Source organism: Rhagoletis zephyria, unplaced genomic scaffold (genome assembly GCF_001687245.7).
Source record: "Rhagoletis zephyria isolate East Lansing unplaced genomic scaffold, Rhagoletis_zephyria_1.1 Rzeph_scaffold_04230, whole genome shotgun sequence".
Classification (NCBI taxonomy): Eukaryota; Metazoa; Arthropoda; class Insecta; order Diptera; family Tephritidae; genus Rhagoletis; species Rhagoletis zephyria.
The window spans coordinates 9227-27629 of NW_016161313.1; the positions used below are offsets into that span (position 1 = coordinate 9227).

At 37.1% G+C, this 18403-nt stretch overlaps 2 protein-coding genes across 3 annotated transcripts; one reads left to right on the forward strand and one right to left on the reverse strand.

Moving 5' to 3' along the window:
* The first annotated feature begins 5307 nt into the window (after nucleotides 1–5307).
* Nucleotides 5308–9050, forward strand: Alp13 (Alkaline phosphatase 13). Of its 2 annotated transcripts, XM_017625772.1 has the most exons (4): nucleotides 5308–5824; nucleotides 5905–6716; nucleotides 6781–6959; nucleotides 8540–9050. In XM_017625772.1, exons 1-4 carry the CDS (start codon nucleotides 5417–5419, stop codon nucleotides 8662–8664), a joined length of 1524 nt encoding a protein of 507 aa, XP_017481261.1. In that variant the 5' UTR covers nucleotides 5308–5416; the 3' UTR covers nucleotides 8665–9050. The 2 variants fall into 2 exon arrangements, with proteins under 2 accessions (XP_017481261.1, XP_017481262.1); XM_017625773.1 differs by lacking the exon at nucleotides 8540–9050 and having other exon boundaries at nucleotides 6786–6856.
* Nucleotides 9051–10091: 1041 nt separating this feature from the next.
* LOC108370440 (nervous fingers 2) lies at nucleotides 10092–12466 on the reverse strand. Its single transcript, XM_017625770.1, has 3 exons — nucleotides 10919–12466; nucleotides 10651–10859; nucleotides 10092–10533 (listed from the first exon to the last, which is right to left on the reverse strand). The coding sequence occupies exons 1-3, from the start codon at nucleotides 12464–12466 to the stop codon at nucleotides 10092–10094; spliced, it is 2199 nt and encodes a 732-aa protein (XP_017481259.1).
* Nucleotides 12467–18403: the final 5937 nt, after the last annotated feature.

Genomic DNA, 18403 nt, shown 5'->3' on the forward strand with positions numbered 1-18403 from the left:
AGAAGACGATGGCTCAGACAGACAGTTTCTTCTTATTATTTTTTTAGTAAATATTGTGACTTTATTCTCATCTGCTGGTTTCTGCTGACAAAACTAAAGAAACATAGCTAACATGTATGTATGTACACATTTTTCTTAACGTGAAACAGCAATGAAAATGTTTCCAGGCGAATTCCGGGATCCCGAAATGACTTGAAAAATATTTTAATATTTGCATTCACCCATGTACTAATATCCGATTGCATATGTATGTACTCCTATATATATATATGTGTGAATGTTCACATATTTAGCACGACCGCTACATTCACCTGTCAGATTCAATTATCAGCAACAAATTCAAAATAATTGTGACAATTTTATAGTGGTTTTCACTTCCAAATGCGTGCTTTTCTAACTTCGAAAGTATTTTATATACCCAACGCATAGATACGATAAATGATTCACTGTTATCTATGAAATCTTTGAAAGTGCAGTAAATTATTGAAATAAAACATTGTATCAATTTTCTTTTCTAAAATACGGAGCAATTTTTTATCTGAATTATAGGTTAGTTTAGTTGGGCAGCTATGGTTAAAAAGTTCACTCATAGGCCGCGCTGGCTCATTGTGATGCCCAGACTGGTCCCTATATGCCTTTGCATCATTCTACTTTTCTGGCGAATGTTAGTAAACCCCCTAATTCAGTTTTTCCGAAGCTATCGGTCAAATAGTCACTTAGAAATTTGAGGCATTTTCTGCAGTTTGGTCCACCTGCTGTTTGGCGTCTCCACAACTTGTGAAAATAGGAATCCCAAGAGAGATTATATACTTTGAGCTGCTTACCCGTATCCCAGTGGATAAAAGTGTCCTCAAAAATCGATGGTCAAAACCAATCGCCCCTTCAGATAGGAAGCAACTTCTACTTAAGTACTATTGCCAAATTATTGTGAGAATGTTAAAAATGCATTATGGTTTACAACGAATGATGCATTATAGTAATGTCTTTCCTGTCATGGCTTCGTATTCGAATTTCATCACAAAATAAATTTTTTGAAAATGCCCGTTGCCAGATTATGCTAACCCATCGAAACAATCTCTTCTTCGAAGTCATCTTAATGCTGGTTTTCGCTACGTGAAATTCAATGGCATTTGTCGTCAAATGTGTGAAAATACATTGTAAACTGGCATTAATACATATATACATGTATACATAGATTAATTTAGACTAGAATAGGTATTCAGTCATTTACATAAATGCGCTGCCTAATTGGCTATTTGTCCGTTTTCGACCAATAACGTAATGTGTCAAAACATGTTGTCAAATTTTCTCACCAAAATCTGTATGATATAATGAAAAATTTTGTTAGCAAACTTGCTCAAAGTGCCCATCGATCATTTATATTTCGGCAGTTAGTTACTAGCAATGATAGGCATTGGGCATACAAATAAATCGGTTGCTTCCATAAATACATAAAATTTCTTTACTTGTTTTATTTCTACCACATTCTAAAATTACATACCAATGCGGTGTTAACATACAGTCTGCATCAAAAATATGCATACTCCGACATTTTAACGAATTTATTTATTTAAATATATATTCCATGCCAAATACCACAAGAATATTTATTTATTTTTTTTTTAATATTGAGTGTGCAGTTTTGTAGCCCACCAAACTTTAATAAAGTGCTAGTTTAAATAAGAAAAAATTTTTTTTCGCTGAGGATGTGTTCACATAAAAAATACGGCTGCGTTGATGAAAGAAAATGTGCAACAGCCTTGGCAGAAAAAAAAATTAACGGCAAATTTTTTGCAACTTGTAATTGAAAATTTCGATTAAAATTTCATGACATTTCTTGCATTTTCCCCCCTGAGTTCTGTATGAAATTAAAAAAATTCATTCTTATGGTTTTTGCTGTTAAATGAACACTATTTTTACACAAAAAATAAGAAAAATTTGGTATGGCAAATATAAATAAATAAAATCGTCAAACGTCACGGTATGCATATTTGTGACGCTGGCTGTACATATCTATGTGTATGTCTATATATGTAAATGTGTATGTAAGTTGACAATAATTTTTTTAGCATAGTTGGTGACATTTAAAACAAATACATATTTATGGCACGCTACCTTAACAGTTTTCCAACTGTCCGTTTTGACATAACAGGTGGATAAATCAACCTTTGAAGGCCAATTATTTTCGTATGAATATGAATGGTTGTAGTTTTTTTGTCGTTGAGTCAGTACATCTGTATGTACTAAAATATGTGCGTGTCTGTACAATTGTCACACTCAGTCATTTATTATGACAATTTCAATCAAATAAAATACACTTTATACATATATCACAAGGTTTGGGGTGTCCTCTATGTAGGTTTTATTGTTTGTTGACCGCAAATTACGTTAGGTTTGCAGCAAATTGATAATTGAAGAAACAATAGAAGAGTAAGAATATGTAAGAAAGTAAGCATATATATACATATATATATATATATATATGTACATATGTATTTATGTAATTTCGAGTCATCTGAAGTATGTTGAGTTATACATAGTTGCAACATTGCACTTTCAACATGGTCTGGCAGTACTTTAATACGATAAGAATTGGCAGGAAGCCTTGAATTCATTTTCTATATACTGTAAATAAAATTCTATCAAAATTTCAAGTCATCTGAAGTATGTTGAGTAATCGGTTTTTATTGACATCTTTAATAGCTAAAAACGCATAATCAACACCTCTGTTCAACAGCCAGCCCTCCGGATCTCGATTTATATATTAACAAGCTAAGCTCACAAAAAATTTCAATCGATCTGAAGTTTGATGAGCTTTTTGGTCATGAGCTCTCTGTCTATAACGCTTATCATAGCAAACACTATAAACTAAATTTAATTGCGTATATACATATGCATATATGTAAATATGTTTGCTGTATGAATCTACTTGGAAATCTGTTATCTTGTACAGTATTAAGGTAAAACAAACAGTCATGCAAACGTTGTATTGCAATTTTTCTTTAAAGGGTGAGCCAATACTTCGTGATGAATATATTTATATGTATGCATTTGAGATTGAGCTTTGATTCTATTATTATTTAGAGGACGATCTATTTTAACAAACCTTTATTTCATCACAGGTATTCTTTGATTGAAGTATCGTTAGTTAAGGAACCTCGTGAGGTGCCTAGGCTGAAGGCTACTTAGGTCATGTGCTTCTAAGAATGGTGATTGTATGAATAGAAGTCTGCGCCTAAGTAGTGAAAGCTTCGCAGTGGTACATAATGTGATCTGATGTTTTGTGTCCCTCGTGATATATATATAATATAACCTTTCGATATGTATATTAATTTCTTCATGTATATAACAATATCAAAATGAAATTCGAGTGTGTCAATAAAAATTGTAAAATTGAAATTTTTGTTTCGCAAATGATCGTCATCTTAAAGCAATATAATTTGTTTTCCATTTGGTCGCACACTAGTTTTATTTCTGTAGATTGGTTTGTTTGGGCAAACAGAACATTTTCACCGTTTTATGTTGACATTTTGAGGTATCTTAAATAAATTTTAAAAGCCGTTAAATTTAAAAAAAATTACAAAATAGCTGCGACAGATATTCGGCATTTTGCCTTTTTTTTAATTTGGAGGGACACTCTTGAAACTTCACAGGTATGCTGTATTTGATGCCAACTTTCATTGCCTATAATACAGCGTGCGACAGTAAATTTCACACTCAAAAAAATTAATATATTCGCGAAACTATGGGTAAATGATAGTAAAACTGCGTACTTAGTTTTTCTCTCTGAACACATGATTTTTTTAAAGGACTTTTAAATTAAAAAAAAAATGATTATTTCAAACAAAAAAGTCAGTGCAATGTATAACAATAAGATATGATATAAAAGAAAAAAATCGGTAGAATTTTAACAGAATAAGTTTGTTGGTGCATAAGGACGAATGGGTATGGAAAATGAATGTCCTTTTTTGTCCTTAAATATTCTTGAAAATTTGCAAAATCTTCTTTTATTATTGTTTGAGGACTAATATACGCATCGACTTTCTTCCTGCAAACTTTATTAACTTAAAAAGGTGAAATTTATTAAAAGCGTGATTTACCGTAATAGCTAATACCTTTTCGTTCTATTAAACCAAAAAACTGTATTGTTTTTAAATTCTAAAAAATTTCCTCTCTCATTTGGTACACATATTATTATTCCACATTGCACTGATTTTTTTAAAAAAAATTTTGAATTAATCATACCCCTAAAATCTCAAAGTCCTTTGCAAATACATATATTCTAAAGTCTGAGAGAAAAACTAAAAACGCAGTTTTGCTATATTTGGCCCATATTGTATGAACATTCTATTTACAAACTTCCATCCATTTTCTGTCGAGATAAGGAAGACACACATTAAAAAAAAAACATTTTGTGAGATTTTCTCATACATATATGCGTAAAGTTAAATTCCGTAGGCGCAGGTTCATAAATCTAATCTGCAATTTTTCCTTGGGATTTGATGGATATACATATAAGTTTTTTATCCTTCACATTGTCCCCGAGATAAGCATTGTTGTTAACAGTATAATCTCTATCTTAATTGAAAAGGCCTCTACAGTATGGTTCTCATTGCACCAGTGATGCTCAGCGGGGTAAGCCGTCCTAGTGTGCTTTGCCTGGCTTGGTGGGACCATACTTCTGCTTTCTTCAACCATACGAGCGCGGCATTTAAAAGGATAGGTTTTTCCGCATTAGCTTCCGGCAGGTCCACATGGAGTCTATGGGTTTTGACTATCTTTATTTAGGTTCGAATTTCATAAGAGTTTACCATAATGGACAACTCCATCACCAGATATTTAACTTCTTTAAAGAAGAATAACTTTTCTGCCTGAAGAAATGGTCAATGTTTCCTTACCTATTACCCGTAAATCTACATCCGATTTGGAAAAAATTTCATCTGTGTTTCATTGCGAAGAAGCTACCTCTTTCCTGCGCATGTCTTAACATCATTTCGTATTTATTACCTATTGCAAAATTGTTAGATGTTATCCTTCGAGCAGGTAGTAAACTATGTAACCTCTTTGTTCGCTATGGATGTTTAAATTTTTCTTCCGAGACTACGAAAAGCGTGCGTTCTTTACTATCTCGACCGAGCGTAATGAGCAACCCTTTTGAAAAGCATATTTATACATACATACAAAAGGGTACAACTTATTTTTCATCTTTTATTTCGTGAAATCTACACAGCTCAATAAAAAAAAAATTATCATGCACGTTATCAGCGCATCCATTAAATTTATATCTTGTCAATTCGTATAGCAGAGATAGCGAAAAGTGAGAAGATCATCACCTCATGGATCGACTACACTTTTCATACGAGCTCAGTTTAATACTTCCTCCGCACCAGTAGACTACAAATTATCGCACCTAGCTATGGAGCAAAGTAAATCATCGCCACCAATTAGTCATTTGCGCCTAAACACGACGCGCATCTTTGCTTTTGCAACTACAATCCTACTCACCATGATCATAACAATGTTTTGCGTAAGCATTATGATGCGTTACGAGGTGGACAGTGAGGTTTCTAGTATAGAAGACACACCTTACTGGAAGGACGACATTCCACCAGAGCAGAAATTATGGTTCGATGAAGCTATTGAAGAGCTGGAAGTGGCGTTAAATAAGAATTGGCGTAAGCAGCTGGCGCGTAACGCAATCATATTTGTGATTAGCGGCATTGATACGGAAACGATGGCAGCAGCGCGTGAAGTGCTGTCTAATCGAAGTAAACCACAACGTAAGCTAATTTGGGAGCGATTTCCGCATCTTGGCCGATTAAAGGTTAAAACACGACATTATGTTAAGGAACAAAGCAGCTTAAATTTAAAATAAATATATATATATATTTTGTTTACCTTCAGAATAGTTGCAGTAATACCGATCTCTGTGACCCATTCACCGTGGCCAGCGCTCTTTTTAATGGTGTGCGTCCCAATTTTCGTGTGGGTGGTTTCGATAGCAGCGTGCATTTTCGCGATTGTCGTGCTTCAGCGAATATTAGCCATTACGTGAAAAGCATACTCGAGCAGGCACAGGAAAATGGTATGCGCACTGGGTTTATAACCACACGTCGCGTTACCGGCGCGGCTATGGGAGCGTTATATGCTCACACGCCCAACACTGCTTGGGAATGCGATGCTGCGCTGCCAGTAGCCGCTAGAGCGGCTGGTTGTATTGACACCGCATTGCAGCTCATTAAAAGTGAAGTGGGACGGCAGGTCAATGTGATTATGGGCGGCGGAAGACAAACGCTCGTCTCACATTCACCTAACACCGCGTGGGACCCTGTCGATGAGACAGTTTGCGATTCGCGAGATAACCGCAATATCATAAGTGATTGGCAGAAGCTGAACGTTAAATTGAAGCGTGAATTTGCGGTACTGCAGAATAAACAGGATTTGCAGGAGTTAAATGGCACTAATGTGGATCATGTCATGGGTATTTTCGCGAATAATTATCTACCGCTGTTGATGGATGGGCTGAAAGCGCCGAAGAAACGTACGCCACAACTATCGGAAATGATGGGGAAAGCTTTGGAAGTTTTAAAGCGCAAAGATAAGGGATACTTCCTTATCGTGGAGAGTGGCATCAAATCGTCGGCAAATGTGGCAGAGCAAATACGCACACTCTTGCATTGGAACGATGTAGTGCAACAGATAGTGGAGCAGAATAGGTATGTAGCAGGCAAAATGGTATACGAGTCTAAAGTAAGCTTTTGCAAACTTTTTTTTTCTCAGTGAAGATGAAACTCTGATTTTGTCGGTATTCACCAATGGCTATTATGTACGGAATGCAGTCGATGGCAGCGCTGAGGTAGATGTCATACCTAAAGAGATGGACTTTCCGAATGAAAATGAAGCGGCAGCGAATGACCGCTTGGTTAATATGCCTACGGAGGCGGTGGTTTATGCAAGAGGTATGATGCAAGGGATTTTTATGGTTCTATCATTTGAACTAAATATAAAATTAGAGGACGTTTTAATTTCTGAAGTATGCATGAAGAACTTTACGATTCTTAGCATCCAAGGGCCACAATCTGTCATAATTAGCCTTCCCATATTAGGTTATATTATGATTATGATGACTATAGTCACAGTCGCAAATTTATTGTCACGCGCTAGTTTATCTAGGCTCTATTCTGAATAATACGACTACTTAATTTACAGCTTCCGAATATTCTAAAGAACTTTGAAAGGTAAAGATTGAATGTACTTATGCAGCGACCACCTGTTTCGCGCCTTCGTATTCAAAAAGAATACCTATGCATTTGGGTCTCTCTAGTCGGGCCACAAAATCGACTGAAGTCATTCGACCATTATTCCTAATTTGATTCGTTGATCATTGAGGCTGCAGTGGATGTTCCGCCTGTGCTGCCCTTTTACTTCGCTTTCTTTCCTCATTTCTACGCTTTTCCTTAATACCGCTGCATTGTTTCTTTCTTGGCGTATCTCGGAGTTCAACAAATTCGGATGATATCTTATGCCGAATTTCCACTAGGCATTGAAACGACAAAAAATTAACGCCATTTAAAATAATGCCATATGGAAATGAACTTAATGAAAGATTTTTGAATGTAATGCCACCATTATTTTTTAATGCCCGACTTTGTCATTTGTCATTTTTGCCATTTAATGCCTAGTGGAAATCCAGCATTATAAATATTTCGCCTGTCGATCGCAGCTCGGACTATTATTTCGCAAACAAAATGCCCGCATGCACTTAACAAAAACCTGCTTTGACACCTGGACTCGTTTGAACCACCCTTCACATTACCCTGACCAGGAGTCCTCAGATTACCATCTGTTTACTTCCCTGATTGTACATCTGGGTTGAAAAAGGTTTTCAATGGACTAGAAGGTGAAGAGGAGGGGGAGAAGTGGACGAAGGAGCTGGCGGGAGACTTTTTTTAAAGTTTTTTTAAGAATTAAGTGCGGTTGTTTTTGTTCCAAGTCAATATCGAATCTGTTCAAAACCTCGACGTAATATACGCCAGTGATCGTTTTGCCCTTTTCAAGTTAATCGATGTGAGCGACACCAAAAACCTTTGGCCATAACCTTATTCGCCTTCAGACCCACTTTGACCTTCTTTTTTGTGCATTCCCTGATGGATCTCTGTTGTATTGTGGTAGATTCACATTTCGTCAACCGTTAGGAAACGATGAAAAAACTGGTTCGGATTCGAGCTGAACATCGCCAAACACGCCTTTGAAGTGGCCCCACGTTTGCGTTTGGTCCAGTGTCAGCAGGCGCGGCACCAATCCCATGGCCGGCTTTCTCATAGTCAACTGTTCGTGTTAAATGTTATCTACTCACTCAGTGGATATGCTTACAGCCTCAGCCACTTTATACACTTGCAGTCTCCGATCGTCCAAGATCATTTCATGTCTCTTTTCAACGATTTCTGGAGTGACGATCTCTTTTGGGCCACTTGGGGTTCCGCATACTACCAAATACTTGCATATGAAAGATTTTTGTAGTTACATATTTTATTTTTAGGTCCGCGCTCTCATCTTCTTCACGGTGTTCATGAGGAAACTTACATGTCTTACGTGCTATCCTACGCACTTCAAATGGGCCATTTCAGTCGAAAGCTTAACACTGAGGAAAAGCGAAACATTTAAGGGAAATACATACATATGTATATGTACATATCGTCGATGGTTTTGCAAAACCGCCCGTCGACCAGTTGCAAAACCGCCTAAATCGCCTTGTGGCAAAACTGAGATTTGGTGACCCTGAACTCCAGGCATCGAGATTTATGCATAAAATCTTAAAATCATTATTAAAACAACAGATTTGTAAAAAAAATAGCTACAGAAAATGCCGCCTATCAAGTCAATGCCTTCAAAGAAAACCCGTTTTTTCGCTCTCCTGCAAAATTTGAGTGCCGTCGATAGGCGGATTCGCATTTGGTCGATGGGCGGTTTTGCAAAAACACCGACGATACGTATGTACACTTGCATACACATAGATTTTATTTACTATTTTTATTAACTCAATATTTAATAATTGCAATAAATACAATATATTTAAGTATCTATGTAAATATTCATTTTTAATTATTTAGTTTAGCTAAAAAAAAAAAAAATATTTCAAATTCATTACTAACTACTACTTTCTCCATGGCAAATTCAACACACACATTCCAAATGCCTGCCCTAAATATGCCCCCTGAAAGTAGGTAATGCTGGAGCTGTTGCCGTTGGCATGGCTTCTCCGCTTGTTGACGCAGCCGGCAACCAACTAAAATGACTATTGCCAGCCAAGAAAGCTGATGCAGCATTAGTCGAAGCGCCCAGGCCAGCAGTCGCTGATGGTCCCGGTGCCGTCGGTACCNGCCAGCCAAGAAAGCTGATGCAGCATTAGTCGAAGCGCCCAGGCCAGCAGCCGCTGATGGTCCCGGTGCCGTCGGTACTTGTGTCATGTCTCTGCTGAGTGTTGTTGTTGTTGTTGTTATAGTGGTGCCAAGTGCAATGCGTGGCACGGGACGCACAATATTGGGTCATTTTGCAACCAAAGCACTGGGCGGCGGCGGTACCAGTTGGGCGCGTGGAGCAAAGGCACCAGCTACAGTGGTTAGGTTGCGCAAATGATTGGCCTGCACGTACTGGAAGGCGGAATGCGAATGATCCAAGTGTTGGGAGAGATAAAAGTCACTAAGTGAATAGAAGCGTCGTTGATCGAAGGGAAATGCGTTCAAACGCTGCGGATAGGGTTTGATGGTGTGCGTGTGAGGGTTGTTGAAGTGGGCGGCGTGTATGTGGGGTAAACGCGAAGACGTTGCGGTCGCCGGTGCATTGGAAAAGCTGAAATGGCTTTTAGGTTGTGGCATTGAATGCGGAAAACTCGGATTTCGAATGGCAGCAGAGTTTTTGAAGATGTCCAAAGATTTGAGATTTTCCAGCATTTGGTGTGATGCTTGATGCTTTTTCAAATAGGCTTGGCTGTAATGAGGATGGTAGAGTTTCAACAAATACATACATATAAAGAAAGATAATGTATTTTTTTTATTCTTCAATTAAGTTTGTGCTGCTTTAGATAAGCTTGATTAACNTGCAACCAAAGCACTGGGCGGCGGCGGTACCAGTTGGGCGCGTGGAGCAAAGGCACCAGCTACAGTGGTTAGGTTGCGCAAATGATTGGCCTGCACGTACTGGAAGGCGGAATGCGAATGATCCAAGTGTTGGGAGAGATAAAAGTCACTAAGTGAATAGAAGCGTCGTTGATCGAAGGGAAATGCGTTCAAACGCTGCGGATAGGGTTTGATGGTGTGCGTGTGAGGGTTGTTGAAGTGGGCGGCGTGTATGTGGGGTAAACGCGAAGACGTTGCGGTCGCCGGTGCATTGGAAAAGCTGAAATGGCTTTTAGGTTGTGGCATTGAATGCGGAAAACTCGGATTTCGAATGGCAGCAGAGTTTTTGAAGATGTCCAAAGATTTGAGATTTTCCAGCATTTGGTGTGATGCTTGATGCTTTTTCAAATAGGCTTGGCTGTAATGAGGATGGTAGAGTTTCAACAAATACATACATATAAAGAAGGATAATGTATTTTTTTTATTCTTCAATTAAGTTTGTGCTGCTTTAGATAAGCTTGATTAAACCACTTACCGTCGGAAATTTTTTCCGCACTGCACGCATGGATAAACTCCCTCTGGTCCGTCATCAGCTGCATTTCGCTTTTCATGTCCCATGCCTCCTTGCGCAGTGGTTTGTTCGTATTGTTGCCGCTTCTTGCTCTGCCCACTGCTGGCCATTAGCTCGGACTTGGGCTTGTGCCAGCGGCGATGTGAGGCTAAGTTAGCTGGGCAATTAAAGACCTAAATGGCGAGAAAAAATTTGATCAAGCCTTTAATATCCACCCATTATCTCCACCCACCTTTTCGCACTCGGAGCATTTATATTCGATGTGAACGATGCGTGGACACCGGTGCTGTGCCAATTGGAATGCATCATCGTACAGTGTGCGACACAGTTGGCACAAGTAAGCGCCGATTTTGTTGTCGATGCTGGCCAAAATCGCCTTAGCTTCTTCGGTGATTTCAACCACATTGAAAGCCGGATCAATGTCACCTTTGCGCACCACCAACTCTTCGTCGTCGCGCAATTTCCGTATGATGGTGCCCGAGACGGGGCTGATGGTCTCCTCGTCGAGTGCGAGTTGATGTTTTCGCAATTTCATGCGTTTTCGCTCCGATTTATGATGGCTGCGTTGCTGGTGGGCACGACCAAAACTATTCGCTTTTAACGAGGGCTTTTCCCCTGGCGCTGCTCTGTGACGTTCTTGCAAGTCGGCGGTGAACGCAACATTCGTTTGTTTGTTTGTTACTAAAATATTGCCTTGCGTTTCTGCCGCACTCTTTGGCACAAGAAAATCTCGTTCGAATAACTTGGCCAAACCGTCAATGGCTCGATGGTGCAACTCTTCATTGTCATAGGTGAGTTTATTGCGCGTCAATACTTTGCCGGTCTTTTCGAGCTCTTCCTCCAATGCTCGGCTCTGCAGATGTTGTGTGAAATTAGCGCTATTGAGCGGATTTAAGTCGTCGTCGTCGTTGCTCAAGATGTCTACGTATTCTTCTTCATCCTCACCATCACCCCCATGCTCATCATTTCCCCTGCACTCGCCTACTTCTTTCTTACTTTCATTACTGCTGGCATCTGTGTACAATGCTGGTCTAAAGTCAGCCATCCTGACTGCTTCCAACACATCGTCGGCGTTGCCATCATCAACGTCGTCGTCGGCGTCGTCGTCGTCCTCTTCGTCGTCCATGTCCTCGGTGTATCCGTGCGAACTGACAAGTGTTTCTTCCTCGTCCTCGGTCAACACAATCGTTTCATCGTCCACGCATATAATGGGCAATTGGCATTGTTGTGGCGTTTGTTGTTGTAAGTGCGTATGTTTTTGCTCTCGTAACGGGGGTTCATTTGGGTTGGGTTGCAATGCGGTTGGTTGACTTTCTGGAATTTCTTCAAAGCAGTTTCTTATTTGGTGTAAATTGTTTTTATATCCGCTGGACGCTGCATGATGCGTCGGTAATTCGTCGTGACGACAATCGTAGATTGAAGTTAGTTGAGACAGGTAATTGCCACCAGCGGCTGAGGCTGAAGTTGCTGTTTCTGTTGCTGTTGCTGTGTGTGTGTATGTGGTTGTGGCTACGGGTGTTGCTGGTAGCAACGTGGTTAGCGGTGTTAGTTGAGTTGCCCCCATGGCATGCGGTCGCCAGAGGCTATTCTCGTCTGACATTAATCTTTGACGCTTACGCGGCGGTGAGGGTGTGGAGGGTGGCGTTATCGGTATGATGTTGGAGGCGCGCAGCGATAAGTCAAGTGGCGAGAGCAACGTTGCAATAGATCGACCAAATTGAGGAAAAGTTTCGTTGATGGTGGGTAGAATTCTACATTCCGTGTATTGTTCGTTCAACATTTTTCGTGTTTCTTTGCTTAATGTATCTGAAAAGAATTAAAGACATGTGACTACATTAAAATAAATAATAGTCGAATATGAACTATACTGTAGGTATTCACACCAGCTCCCAAGAAAAATCACAACAAATATTTTTCATTATTTCTGTTTCTTGAAAAAGGTATGTAGGTATTTTAAAGATCCCTAATTCAAAAATATTTTAATGGGGTTGCCACCTATTTTGAATAGCATAATTATTTAATTTTTTGTTTAGAAAAAAAGGTAAAATATTACTATTCATGTGTATGTATCAAGAGAAGGTTCTTAAACAATGTTTCCCTTATATACAAAATATGTCCCTTAGCATAATAGTGTAAGATTGCGACTTGTTTTCGATTCAGCACAATTAATCTAAAAAGTCGCACTATGAAAGATATTGTTGAGAACTTTGGTCAGAAAATATTTTCCATCAGGGTTGCCACGCTTTTGTGTAATACAAATTTTCATTTCATTTTCAAAGTTTTTCAAAATTTATTGAATTCGCTTGGAACTTTTTACTTAGAGGTATTTGGGGTCGCTGATTATGAACATGTCCATGAATTTTTAAAATTCAAAATGACGGATCCAATATGGCGTAATATTTTTTTTTAATTTATTGAATTCGCTCCAATCGAGTTTTTATGGGATTAATTTATACGTTTATTGTGAATAATTTGTTTCAAAAAAATTTGGTATTGCAACTTTTTCTTAAAATTAGCTGTCAGCTGAGAACTTCGGAATTTGAAATTGTAATTAAGGAGTATACATATAAAAGAGTTCTTAGAGGGGCTGATATTTTTCAATATTGGAATACTAGTTCCCTGCTGAAAATTACCTTTCTACTCTACCCACCAGCGGTCACAAAACAAACTCACTAGGCGACTACGCAAATTGCCGCTGTGGTTGCCTGGTTAGAGGTATATACTAAGGGCTGTTCCGTACAACTTCTATATTAGAAAAAAGTATTTATAAAAGCGGTATCCCTTTGGCAGGCAATGGCAAGCCTTCTGCAATGAAAAAGCTTCTGCTAAAATCCGCTTCGCTCTCGGAAGCAAGAAGAAAAAACACTTAAAAACAAAAAAATTATTTTTTTATAAAAAAAAAGAATATTTTAAACAAAAAATTACAGACCGATTTTTAAATAATTTATATCGTTGTAAAGAATACTTTTACCCTCAATTTAAACTCCAGCCCCTCTAGGTGAAAGGTTGGCTACGCCTTTGTATACAAAACAATTAAAGTATTTAAACCGTACATCATACGATCAGTTTGTTCTTTTATAGCGCATACATAATAATGATTCCAGTATCTTCATTTATGTATATTTACGGTGGCCATTTGTACCGATTTTGAGAAAATTGTCCCGCTGAATATTGTTTAAAAGTCGGGACGAATAAATGTCCCGATTTTTCATATTTGTACCGATTATGTCCCGATTTTCAGTGTTTTCTTTATTAATTTAAAAAGAGTCTCCCTGTACTCTGACCAAAAAACAATTTTTCTTACAAACGTGGCAGTACATTCATTATCACAAAGAACATAGAATGTAATACCATGTTCTGACCGACATCAAAAACATGTTCTCGTTGCTAAAACTGGTTTTCAACCTAAAACTTTTGTTTTCGTCCATGTAAAAACTGTCAAACGAAAACCAGTTTTCGCTGAAAACCACTTGAAAAATCACGTTCCACTCATTCCAATCAGTGTCTTCACTAGTTTATCTCGATTATTTATCGAAGTGGAAGTCATACTTCATCATCTTTAATACGCCAGTTCGGATGTATTGTTTAATTGGCTGGCCAAATTAAAATAAGAATCGAAGAAAAAGGTTGTTAATAAAAAAAAATATTTTGATTTGGTTTTTTTCTAGCAAAACTGTAAACAAAGGATATAAGGAATGTCAACTAACATCCGGCGTTAACTGCCTTCAGCCCACAATCCCAAAACTCGTTTTCAAAATGTTTTCGTTTTCGGTCAGAACATGGTATAAGGGAGCCATAAACATAGCCAGCATCCTTACTTTCTATAATCTTTGGTTATGTTTTATTCTGTGGTTTTTTCAGTTTCGTTTTTGGTTTTCATGAAACTATTCTGAGTTTAGTGAAATACTAATTCCCTCAAAAAATTCATGGTTATGAAAAATATAAGCTGTAGATACAGTGGCAAAGATATAAATAGGGAAGAGACATTTTAACATTATTTGGCTATTTCCCTTTCGATTATTTAATGTTTATTATTTTTTATGAAAGTGTAGCTCGTTATTTACCAAAGACCATGCAAGTCAAAAATTTTTTAAATAGCTTGGACTTACTGTTGATTTTTGGTAAATTTTGTTGTGGAAGGTATACTTTGTATGGAAGAAAACAAAAAAAATGCCAAAAATCAACGGTAAGTCCAAGCTACTTCAAACTAGTATTTTAAATCGCAAAACATTTCTAAAAAATCTGTTTAAAATTTTTATCAGCATTTGTTAAAATTTGTTTATTTTGGGTATACCTTTTTTCGATCATTTTTCAAGTTATTTTCTATTTATTTTGTTTTAAATAAAACTGTATTAAAAGATGTTATGTAGTTTTATTCTAAAAACAAAATTCGATGTATTACAGATGTCCCGATTTTCGTCCACACAAATCTGGTCACCGTATGTACATATATTGTAACTATCAATATCTTATAGAGAGAAGTGTAAATTTTTTTTCTATAATTAATAAATTTAGAAGGACCAAATTCGAGGATGTGGTAGTTAACATATTAGTCCTTCACATACATTTTTTCAATAATAAATATTGGAAATTTTCAAGGATATTCAAGGATAAAATTTTAAATGGAAATTTTCGATACTAATTCGTGCTGGTGCACACAAACATCAAATTTTTTTCTATTGCACAGAATTTTTATTTTTACCCGGCAGTTCTGTGTGTTCTACGACCCTAAAAGCAGCAAAGAAGATACCTACAAACTTATTGCAAAATGCACAGGGCACTGCTCCGTTGGGGTACATGCCGAAAGGATTGCATTGCCCTTCAAAACATTCTGTCGTGGACGTCGAGAGTCCAGCCCACGCAAGGATGAGGCTAAATACACTCTACAAGCCATTCCAACAAAATGTTTAACCGCCAAATTGCTGTAGGTTGCACGAGTTCTGGAATCAAGATGGTAAACTTTCTCAAACTATTAAACTACCAATATTTCTATTTACACAAGATTATAACTGGCTGCTTGATTATAAACTAATTTTATACATAAATATGTATTGTATTTTGAAGTAAATTGTTTTCGTTATTTTCTTGTTAAAATGTATGATTTAATTATTTTTGCTGGCAACAAAATATTAGGAAAATATCTTTATTCGCATGTTTTACTTGTTTATATCGCATATTTTTAAATTTTGAGTGCTTATTATATGCTCATATTTTCGATTTTTTAGTGCATGAGACTCCGAGCCCTAGTGATAACAAACGAAGTCTTTCCTCTTTCAAACATTTTTCCAGAAAATTATTTCACTGTAGTAATCGTATTTTTTATCTTCCATTCGAAAAAATAAATTTCTGTTTCCGATGTTCGAAGGAGCTGAATATATTTGTGTAAGGTCAATATCGAATTAGTGCAGGCCTTTTAATATTTCCTCTTTTAAAAAATATGCTGTATGCCTATTTTTCATTTGTATCATGACCATTGTGTTTATCACAAAGTTAAAATCTTTAATACATATATTGGATATTTATTCACAATACATATACTCTTCCGCATGGGCGTAGCCAGGTAGGGGCAGGGGGGTGCTCGAGCCCCCCCCTAACTTTCAAATTTTCCTTATATATATATAAAATAGTTCCCTGAAATGCCAGTTTAATAGGGTCGAGCCCCCTCCCCCCCTAAATTTCATTCTGGCTACGCCGATGCTTTTCCCCATTCTGGTAGCTTCGCCGTCTTTTAAGCTTAACATCTTCTTTGACAAACTTTGTTTCAAAAGATTTTGACGTACAAACGCTTATTGCATNAGGGTCGAGCCCCCTCCCCCCCTAAATTTCATTCTGGCTACGCCGATGCTCTTCCCCATTCTGGTAGCTTCGTCGTCTTTTAAGCTTAACATCTTCTTTGACAAACTTTGTTTCAAAAGATTTTGACGTACAAACGCTTATTGCACGAGAACTATTGAAGTGATTTCAAATCAAAATGCGGCGTTTCAAAGACAAAATTCCAAACCTATCGACAGACTAATTTTCGTAAGTAACCAACTCGCTTCTGTCGTTGAAACAACGGTAAATATTGGCTTATTTTGGGGTCAGTCTTGAGTCTTTAAAGTGCTCTCGCAACTTATGATTGAATAATTTGCATATATAACTTTCATTTTCGCGATATAGGTTCTTTGGAGCAATGGAAATATTTTATATAAATTCGACAAATGTTGAGCATTTTAAGGCCAAAAAATTTTGAAAAAATTAGCAATGGTTTATATCTTTTAAGTATGTTTATTTTATTCAAATATATGGGCATAAATGATTTTCATACAAAATCACATCGTCATCATTTTGCAAACATGTGCATGCGTTTGAAGTGAGAGAAGGAGACAAAAAGTATGTGCGGGTAGGTATTTCGGCTTTTGAGTAACAGATGGCGCAATATTTATAACCTGATCGCAGCGTATGTATGTAAATACATATGTACGTACGTACATATCGTTCACGATCTTCAAAAGTGACACATCAAAATTTGGCATTTTTGAAATTAAGCACTAAAAATTTACACAGTGCTTCTATTTACCTTTCAGCAAAAGCTGGAGCAAATTTTTTTGGAAAAACTTAAAGTAAAGGGATTCCATTAAACTCGTAAAGTCTTTAACTGTGCAAAACTCGTAATTTTACGAAGCTGTTATGGGAACGCCCCTTTGTGAAGAAGTGTAAACAGGTGCGTAAAGTTACTGTTTGACAGATTAACCACGATTTTGTGAAGCAATTTTTGTTTCGTAGTATTTTCCATAACATCCCGTCATCTTGCCTCTATCACTCTTGGCTAAAATACAATTAAGAACGCCGAAAATTAACAGAAAACCTAAGTCAATTACTATTTTTATTTATTATTTATTTCCTTAATTTTCATTATTTTATCATGAAAATTTCGACCGCTCGGGAACACCGAAGTTTACGAGGTCATTTGCGCATCAAATTTGCTTCGTAATTTTACGAGGGTATCGTAAATAGAGCTCCATACAAATTTAGATAGTTCTTTTACGAGGTTCGTAAATTTGCGAGCTATATGAGGTTTATGAGGCTTTTACGAGTTTAAGGAAAGACCCCTAATGTGGATATATGTACATTAGGGTGGTCAAAAACAGTAAAGCCGGAATTGTAATGCTCTCACCCCCTAGGAGTGTTCTTTATCGAAAAAAGTATATCCCTATTTTTTTTTATTTTAAAATCAAAAAATATTTAGAGGTCGCTCAAAGCGCTGAAAGTTTTCCATCTATTTTTATATGGGAAAAATAAAAATTTTCGTAGAAATGGTATAGAATTATTGAAAATCGATATTTTTCGATCAGAAAACTCTGGTTCTCTTCAGGATACTTTCAATAATAATGCTTAATTATTTGTTTAACGCTTTTTTTTAATTCTAACGATATTTTATTGGTCTCCCCATTGCGTTTTTCGGGGTTTTTGTGGGNCAGGATACTTTCAATAATAATGCTTAATTATTTGTTTAACGCTTTTTTTTTAATTCTAACGATATTTTATTGGTCTCCCCATTGCGTTTTTCGGGGTTTTTGTGGGTTTTTTGTGGACCTATGTATAAATAAACAATTGGGTGTTATTATTGGTAATCTCCTGCAGACAAGAAGAGTTTTCTGGTGGAAAAATATTGTTTTTTTTACTATTCTATACCATTTCTACGAAAAGTTGTAGAACAGTCTTAGGGGTTGATAGC

What these genes read in the sequence shown, in the direction of transcription:
- Alp13 (XM_017625772.1), top strand. Translation starts at nt 5,417, where the DNA reads ATGGAGCAAAGTAAATCATCGCCACCAATTAGTCATTTGCGCCTAAAC. An exon ending in CGCATCTTGGCCGATTAAAG is followed by an intron (nt 5,825 to 5,904) that starts GTTAAAACACGA and finishes GTTTACCTTCAG; the next exon opens with AATAGTTGCAGTAATACCGA. An exon ending in GGCGGTGGTTTATGCAAGAG is followed by an intron (nt 6,960 to 8,539) that starts GTATGATGCAAG and finishes TTTTATTTTTAG; the next exon opens with GTCCGCGCTCTCATCTTCTT.